General features: G+C 38.8%; 1 protein-coding gene across 1 annotated transcript in view; it reads right to left on the bottom strand.

The window, feature by feature from the left end:
• ptpn9b (protein tyrosine phosphatase non-receptor type 9b) overlaps positions 1-9,674 on the bottom strand; it is a 44,807-nt gene continuing 35,133 nt past the window's right edge. Inside the window, exons 11-13 of the mRNA XM_061977029.1 lie at positions 8,508-8,658; positions 8,084-8,291; positions 1-1,223 (exon numbers count right to left, since the gene is read on the bottom strand). Of these exons, the coding sequence (XP_061833013.1) occupies positions 1,000-1,223; positions 8,084-8,291; positions 8,508-8,658 (583 nt within the window). The 3' untranslated portion in view covers positions 1-999. The remainder of the gene's footprint in view (positions 1,224-8,083; positions 8,292-8,507; positions 8,659-9,674) is intronic.

The following is a 9,674-nucleotide window of genomic DNA, read 5'->3' as shown; positions in this document are numbered from 1 at the left end:
TTCCTACTGTATATCCTTTTATTTTTAAGCGACAGCATTGAAGGCACAAGGTATCCACCCCCTAATTTGTCACGTTTCATGTGTCAGGTAAACCGTGACAAACAAGGCCATATGAATCCCCTTCCTACTGTATGTCCCATTACTTCTAAGCGGCAGCACTGAAGGCAAAAGGTATCCACCCCCTAATTTGTCACGTTTCATGTGTCAGGTAAACCGTGACCAATGGCCGGTTAGATACCTGTTGTACTGCAACATTAAACAAGAAAAATTTGAAGGCACAATTATCTGAGGCAAAATGTCTCAATGCAGAAAGAGGAGAAACACTTCTAGGCCAAATGATGTGAAATGAACGAAGAGTAAAGATGTCAGACTTGGCATGAGATCACTTCCGATACAACTCTTTTTCTTACAGCCTAAAATATTAAACAAGGCATTTCTGCACTTCTTCCAAGAGGTTATTCTGCACAACGATGTATAAACGGACTGTACGTTACAAGAATATACATGTTTCAGTCTGAGTAAGGACTACATCCAACCATTGGAGGGGATGACTTTGGCTTTGCGAAGTCTAGTCTACATATGAAGGAAAAACACGGGGCGAAAATCAAATAATCCAATAGAAATCCAGACGATCTGAGACGTGGAGGAATAGTTTTGAGGCTGAGAAGGATGCGGAGAGGAACCTGGATGAGGGTCGTGGCGGCTTCAGGTTTGCCACTCCTCATGTGCAAGTCAATAGAAAAATGCTACAAGGTTCTTGTCAAGAAGACAAGTGCAGGTCGGGCCCAGCTCCCCTGCGCTTTGACTCTGAAATTGGCAGGAATTGATCACAGATGCAGCGCGCACTCTCCACTTCCTGTATTTCCACTCCCAGGAAGCACTTTGTCTGTCTCTCTCTGAGTTGGCGTGAGGGACGAGCAAGTATCGCAGCATCCGGAGCAAAAACACGACGCCCGCGCTAATGGCTTAGGTCGGACCACGTCGTTTGGGACGCGTCACTCACTCGCTGTCCGTCTCTATGTCCGAGTCGGACCACTGCACCGGGCTCAGCTTGCCCCGGCGCATGGCGTACTCGATGACGGCGGTGTAGCAGAAGTAGTATTGGTCCCAGGTCTGGATGCTGAAGGCCCTCTGCGTGCGCATGCGCCGCACTGTCTGACGCACGTCCACTGTGCCGATGTCCTCCAGCCGGGACAGGCAGATGTCCAGTGTGCAGAAGGTGCCTGAGGCGGGGATAGGAGAGGAAGTCGATATCGGCGGGGGGAAAAAACGGTAAAAGAGATACTTTCATTAGCCAATCCAGGGTTTCTGCAGATGTCAGCAAATCTATCTTAAAATTGTATACACTACTGAATTGGGGTCTTATGGCCACTTATGTGGACATTTATACTGCCATCTGGTGGTGTCAGAAGAGTATAACATACAATGGAATTTGGCAAAAAAAAGTGTAAAAATAAGAATTAGCATGTCACTAAACATGAAGTACCGTATTTTTCGGATTATAAATCACAGTTTTTTTTTCATAGTTTGGCCGGGGGTGCGATTTATACTCTGGAGAGACTTATGTGTGAAATGATTAATACATTACGGCGCATTGTCTCCCTTTGGAGTTGGCAGAGTTGTTTAGAAGCGACACCAAGGAAGAACATTTCATCGGAATTAGCGATTAGGAGTGACGTATAGCATGTTCTATATGTTATAGTTATTTGAATGACTCTTACCATAATATGTTACGTTAACATACCAGTTGGTTATTTATGCCTCATATAACATACACTTATTCAGCCTGTTGTTCACTATTCTTTATTTATTTTAAATTGCCTTTCAAATGTCTATTCTTGGTGTTGGCTTTTATCAAATACATTTCCCAAAAAAATGCGACTTATGGTTTTTTCCTTCTTTATTATGCATTTTCGGCCGGTGCGACTTATACTCCGAAAAATACGGTATATATGCATGCGTATGTCCTACATGAACAATGTATGAATACATTAGATATCTATATATCTTATAGACTATCTCTGTTGCTGCAGCAGCAGAGAGTTTATCCTGTCTTGACAGTTTGTATTGATATTTTTTATTACGGTATTTTTCGGACTATAAGTCGCATTTTTTTTTCATAGTTTGGCCGGGGGTGCGACTTATACTCAGGAGCGACTTATGTGTGAAATTATTAACACATTAGCGTAAAATATCCAATAATATTATTTATCTCATTCACGTAAGAGACTAGACGTATAAGATTTCATGGGATTTAGCGATTAGGAGTGACAGATTGTTTGGTAAACGTATAGCATGTTCTATATGTTATAGTTATTTGAATGACTCTTACCATAATATGTTACGTTAACATACCAGTTGGTTATTTATGCCTCATATAACGTACACTTATTCAGGCTGTTCACTATTCTTTATTTATTTTAAATTGCCTTTCAAATGTCTATTCTTGGTGTTGGCTTTTATCAAATACATTTCCCCAAAAAATGCGACTTATACTCCAGTGCGACTTATGTTTTTTTTTCCCCCTTCTTTATTATGCATTTTCGACCGGTGCGACTTATACTCCGGAGCAATTTATAATCCGAAAAATACGGTACACGTTTGTTACTTAAGTCTAAGTACATCATATCAAAAGATGTTTTTTTGAACTGCATTTAGTTTAGATAATAATGAGTCATATATTGGAATATGGGATCCATTATTTAAATTTGTTTTAACTATTAAATGAACCAAAAATATGACTTATTATATCCTTGTGGAAAATATTGGACACAGTGTGTTGTCAAGTTTATGAGATGCGATGCAAGTGTAAGCCACTGTGACACTATTGTTCTTTTTTTTTTAATTATTATTTTATTCATGTCTGTAATGATAATGTCAATGAGGGATTTTTAATCACTGCTATGTTAAAATTGTTACTAATATTGATATTGTTGTTAATATTCATTTTTGTTTCACTACTTTTGGTTTGTTCTGTGTCGTGTTTGTGTGTCCTCTCAATTGCTCTGTTTATTGCTATTCTGAATGTTGCTGGGTCGGGTTTGGTTTTGGAATTGGATTGCATTATTATGGTATTGTTGTGTATTGTTTTGTTTGATTGATTAATAAATTCTTAAAAAAAAAAGAAGAAGATGATACTTAGTTTTTATTCTAATTAGGGTCCAATAAGCCCAAATAGCAAAGAGAAATTAAAAAAGCATGTAAACAAACAGCTTGGGCCTTAAGAGGTTAACTTTCAGACTATAAACTGCTACCAATTTTCCTACGCTTTGCACACTGCGGCTTATAAAACTCTGTGGCTAATTTAGGGATTTTTCTTTACTGATGTCTATGATGCAAATAGTTAAAAAAAAAAAAAGAAAAAAAAAAAGAGCAAATACATTGAAAATGTGTTGTTTTTATTCCGCTATGGCACCATCTTTTGGACGAGTTTGCTCACTGCAGGTGCTGGAGTGTCCTTTCATTTAGTAATTTCAACCGGAAGTAGAAGTGCCGTTCCGTCTTCTAGCCGTCCGTAGAGTTTCTACTCGTGTGGATTCTTCATTCGTCACTCCAAGCGACGTTTGTAAGTTTTACAATATAACTAAAACAATTGCTACTTACGAAACCGTCCCATGTGTGATGTCTGCAGGAGTGTTTTCATGCATATTTGTACGTGCTATCGTAATGTAATGATGCCAGCGTCGTTAGCAATAGCTAATATGCTAACATGATTGAGTTGTCTACGTTAGTGTTATTAACTTACAATGCCATTCTTTTTGTATTGGTTCAGTTTCCCAAATTCCTCAGTAAATTCACCAAAACGTCACCGTGGAGTTATGGAGTCTGTTCAGCTTCCGCAGCTAGCGGGTCCATGACCATAGACATCTTATAAGTATACGCAGCATGGAGCGCTACTGCCTACTGGCGCTGATGAGACGCGGGGCCGCCATCTTGGAGTGGTGATCCGCTCCACTCAGTGCAATTCATTTGGCAGGAACAATGAACTGTCAGCACATTTAATTCATCTTACCTCACTGAATACCACTGATTTTCACACGTTTTTTTGTCATACGTGTAGCTATGATAAAGGACACGTTTTATTATTCATAGTTTGCTTAACAGTAATAGAATATTCTTATATGCTATAAGTGACCAGACGTCCGAGATCAAAACTGGGAATATAATCCCAGAGAAGGGGGGGAAAAAAACTGTCAACTATTTTTAAGTTGAAGAAACAATATGATTAGGTTACCGTATTTTTCGGACTATAAGTCGCAGTTTTTTTTCATAGTTTGGCCGGGGGTGCGACTTATACTCAGGAGCGACTTATGTGTGAAATTATTAACACATTAGCGTAAAATATCCAATAATATTATTTATCTCATTCACGTAAGAGACTAGACGTATAAGATTTCATGGGATTTAGCGATTAGGAGTGACAGATTGTTTGGTAAACGTATAGCATGTTCTATATGTTATAGTTATTTGAATGACTCTTACCATAATATGTTACGTTAACATACCAGTTGGTTATTTATGCCTCATATAACGTACACTTATTCAGCCTGTTGTTCACTATTCTTTATTTATTTTAAATTGCCTTTCAAATGTCTATTCTTGGTGTTGGCTTTTATCAAATAAATTTCCCCCAAAAATGCGACTTATGTTTTTTTCCTTCTTTATTATGCATTTTTGGCCGGTGCGACTTATACTCCGAAAAATACGGTATATATGCATGCGTATGTCCTACATGAACAATGTATGAATACATTAGATATCTATATATCTTAGGGACCTATAGACTGTATCTCTGTTGCTGCAGCAGCAGAGAGTTTATCCTGTCTTGAAACTTTGTATTGATATTTTGTATTACCGTATTTTTCGGACTGTAAGTCGCAGTTTTTTTCATAGTTTGGCCGGGGGTGCGACTTATACTCAGGAGCGACTTATGTGTGAAATGATTAACACATTAGCGTAAAATATCAAATAATATTATTGATCTCATTCACGTAAGAGACTAGACGTATAAGATTTCATGGGATTTAGCGATTAGGAGTGACAGATTGTTTGGTAAACGTATAGCATGTTCTATATGTTATAGTTATTTGAATGACTCTTACCATAATATGTTACGTTAACATACCAGTTGGTTATTTATGCCTCATATAACGTACACTTATTCAGTCTGTTGTTCACTACTCTTGATTTATTTTAAATTGCCTTTCAAATGTCTATTCTTGGTGTTGGCTTTTATCAAATACATTTCCCCAAAAATGCGACTTATACTCCAGTGCAACTTATACAGGTAAAAGCCAGTAAATTAGAATATTTTGAAAAACTTGATTTATTTCAGTAATTGCATTCAAAAGGTGTAACTTGTACATTATATTTATTCATTGCACACAGACTGATGCATTCAAATGTTTATTTCATTTAATTTTGATGATTTGAAGTGGCAACAAATGAAAATCCAAAATTCCGTGTGTCACAAAATTAGAATATTACTTAAGGCTAATACAAAAAAGGGATTTTTAGAAATGTTGGCCAACTGAAAAGTATGAAAATGAAAAATATGAGCATGTACAATACTCAATACTTGGTTGGAGCTCCTTTTGCCTCAATTACTGCGTTAATGCGGCGTGGCATGGAGTCGATGAGTTTCTGGCACTGCTCAGGTGTTATGAGAGCCCAGGTTGCTCTGATAGTGGCCTTCAACTCTTCTGCGTTTTTGGGTCTGGCATTCTGCATCTTCCTTTTCACAATACCCCACAGATTTTCTATGGGGCTAAGGTCAGGGGAGTTGGCGGGCCCATTTAGAACAGAAATACCATGGTCCGTAAACCAGGCACGGGTAGATTTTGCGCTGTGTGCAGGCGCCAAGTCCTGTTGGAACTTGAAATCTCCATCTCCATAGAGCAGGTCAGCAGCAGGAAGCATGAAGTGCTCTAAAACTTGCTGGTAGACGGCTGCGTTGACCCTGGATCTCAGGAAACAGAGTGGACCGACACCAGCAGATGACATGGCACCCCAAACCATCACCCAACCATGCAAATTTTGCATTTCCTTTGGAAATCGAGGTCCCAGAGTCTGGAGGAAGACAGGAGAGGCACAGGATCCACGTTGCCTGAAGTCTAGTGTAAAGTTTCCACCATCAGTGATGGTTTGGGGTGCCATGTCATCTTCTGGTGTCGGTCCACTCTGTTTCCTGAGATCCAGGGTCAACGCAGCCGTCTACCAGCAAGTTTTAGAGCACTTCATGCTTCCTGCTGCTGACCTGCTCTATGGAGATGGAGATTTCAAGTTCCAACAGGACTTGGCGCCTGCACACAGCGCAAAATCTACCCGTGCCTGGTTTACGGACCATGGTATTTCTGTTCTAAATTGGCCCGCCAACTCCCCTGACCTTAGCCCCATAGAAAATCTGTGGGGTATTGTGAAAAGGAAGATGCAGAATGCCAGACCCAAAAACGCAGAAGAGTTGAAGGCCACTATCAGAGCAACCTGGGCTCTCATAACACCTGAGCAGTGCCAGAAACTCATCGACTCCATGCCACGCCGCATTAACGCAGTAATTGAGGCAAAAGGAGCTCCAACCAAGTATTGAGTATTGTACATGCTCATATTTTTCATTTTCATACTTTTCAGTTGGCCAACATTTCTAAAAATCCCTTTTTTGTATTAGCCTTAAGTAATATTCTAATTTTGTGACACACGGAATTTTGGATTTTCATTTGTTGCCACTTCAAATCATCAAAATTAAATGAAATAAACATTTGAATGCATCAGTCTGTGTGCAATGAATAAATATAATGTACAAGTTACACCTTTTGAATGCAATTACTGAAATAAATCAAGTTTTTCAAAATATTCTAATTTACTGGCTTTTACCTGTATATGTTTTTTTCCTTCCTTATTATGCATTTTCGGCCGGTGCGACTTATACTCCGAAAAATACGGTACATTATTCCCTTAAATGATAATGTTTACAGTGATTGTTTTATATGCATTTTTTAAGTATGTCGCTTTGGATAAAAGCGTCTGCCAAATACTTCAACATAAACACCTGAAAGTCTTTATATCAGCTAAAACCACCAATCTGTTTCACTGGATTCAGAATAATACCAAATTCTGTATTACCCAACAATGTTAGTATTTGAATATTGTTACTTGAAGCTAGACTAAATTTTAACTTGTATAATACTGTATAGCCACTGTCCATCTGATTGTCTAGTTAGCTAACAATCTGGACTGTGGTCCTAACTTTTACCCGTTGGCTTTTACAATCTTTATCTTCATCATTTATTTCAACTTTATGTTATTCAAGTATGACATTTTTTAATTGAATTGATTTCATTGACAAGCAATTCTATTATGGTCATACTCTTGTTTGCTAGCGGCTACGATTTCAGTACTATTGAAGATCTTTGCTCCTTCTCAACTCTGTGGTAATATTCTTTTCACAAAACACAACAAATAGTACGTTAATGTTAAATCTTACTTGTGAAAAGTAATCCCCCGACTCCTATTTTCAACAGTCCGCTCATTTGAGCAGGAAAACGCTGAACACCATCTTTTTTTTCTACCTGTCGACTGTCAGTTTAGGCTGCTCGCCGGCTTCTCATCACCACTTCAAGATGGCGGCCCAATTTCTCGCGTCACAGCAGCCAATGCTGCGTCTACTTATAAGATGTCTATGTCCATTACCATGACTTCTGTTTTGTTAGATCAGTCACTTTACTGCCAAGTTAGACACTGTTTGGAAACATTTAAGGTATGTAAATAAACATGTACATAATTTTTCTGTGTAAATAACTAATTTCACAACGTATATATCTGCGGCTAAAATATGGAAACATTTTTTTTACTAAAATTTAGTGTGTGCGGCTTTTATACCGGTGCTCTATAGTCCAGAAAATATGGTAATTTCATGTTTTACTACCCTTTTAATGCCCATGTCCTACAGCAGATAGTGGGCGCGGCTTATATACCGGTGTGCTCTATAGTCCAGAAAATACGGTATATTCATATATCGTTAATCATTACGAGCCGCCCTCTGAGTGCTTGTAAAAGATTTCGACAAGACTTGCACAATTTATGTTACCTGTACGGCCGATGCCCGCACTGCAGTGTACCACCACAGGAGGGCCCCCCGGATCCCCGTTCCAACCGGAGCCCAGACTCTGGACGGCGGCGTCCTGCCTCTGAAGTACATGCTCGCGAAAGTCCAACATGGCGGACGCACTTTTGGGCACCCCGAAGTCTGGCCAGCTGACATAAAGGTAGTGGCAGACGTCTCGTCTCTCCCCAGACTAAGACAAAAAAAAAAGCGGACAATTAATGTTTTTGTTTGGTTACCCAACTAAAAGGTAGATTATTACCAAGCTAGTCAATACAGTGTGAGAGTGTACATTATTCTCAGATATAACAAGTATGTTCTTTTCTTTTGATAAGTGACGGTTTAATTAACACTCCCAAATACAATAACGAGCGGATGGCTGACCCATGATGCAGAAGTACTAACTCACTTGAGTATTGTAGAGTTCCAAATGGGAGAGTTTGAAGTCCTGGAACACCTGGATGCGTGTGTTCCTGACCAGGAAACATCCGTGCTGCTCGGTTCTGCCTTCCTCCATCGGCCAGTACTGACCGCACTTGTCACGCCCTCGCTCCACTACTCTGAAACGGAAATAATGTATACACATATGACCACATTGCCACTACCTTTGTGAATATAATTACTTCTTTATGCATGATGTGTGCATCTATTGCTCATTACGCCTTCAGCAAACTTAAGACTGACAAGACACACTTACTCCTCGGACCCAAAAGCATACTTGCCAACCTTGAGACCTCCGATTTCGGGAGGTGGTGGGGTGGGGGGGCGTGGTCGGGACGGGGGCGTGGTTGAGGGGGGGCGTGGTTGAGAGGGGAGGAGTATATTGACAGCTAGAATTCACCAAGTCAAGTATTTCATACATACATACATACATACATACATATATATATATATATCCTGAAAGTATGCAAACAAAACTGTGTTTAGGTAATTGATATAATTGAAACTTGCATAAATAAATCTTAAGGAATATAACATAACTTGGCTTCTGAGAGCTTCAAAATGTAATGAATAAAATGCTAAAGTTGTTGATAAACAAGCAATTATTTTAATAATTAAATATGGTCATTTTAAATTAATTATTATGATCATTTAAAACTAATTATTTCAAATATGTTTATTTTAATATATAATTCTATGGCTGGATGTAATAAGGAGTCAGAAAAAATAAATAAAAATACAATTAATTTTGATGTTTTTAGCTAAATATAGTAAAAATGTATTTTTTTATTTATTTTTTTTATTAATAAATATATGTATTTTAGGTAAGATAAACATAATAATACAATGTATCTCTAGTCTGGATGATTTAGTTCTTGTCACCCTGTTGTCATAAAGAAAAGGCTGTCCTCACTCAGGTCCGCATGGAGCTGGAGGGGGTGTGGCCTCCAGCTCAGGCTGAAAATCGGGAGATTTTCGGGAGAATATTTGTCCCGGGAGGTTTTCGGGAGAGGCGCTGAATTTCGGGAGTCTCCCGGAAAATTCGGGAGGGTTGGCAAGTATGCCCAAAAGGGACCCGCTCAAAAAAGGTGTCATAAATCAGCAATAATTTATTTATTTTACTTTCAATGCTTGA

The sequence above is a fragment of the Nerophis lumbriciformis genome, linkage group LG16 (genome assembly GCF_033978685.3).
Source record: "Nerophis lumbriciformis linkage group LG16, RoL_Nlum_v2.1, whole genome shotgun sequence".
Lineage (NCBI taxonomy): Eukaryota > Metazoa > Chordata > Actinopteri > Syngnathiformes > Syngnathidae > Nerophis > Nerophis lumbriciformis.
Note: the sequence above shows the minus strand (reverse complement) of the source record. Positions and strands in the feature narration are given on the sequence as shown.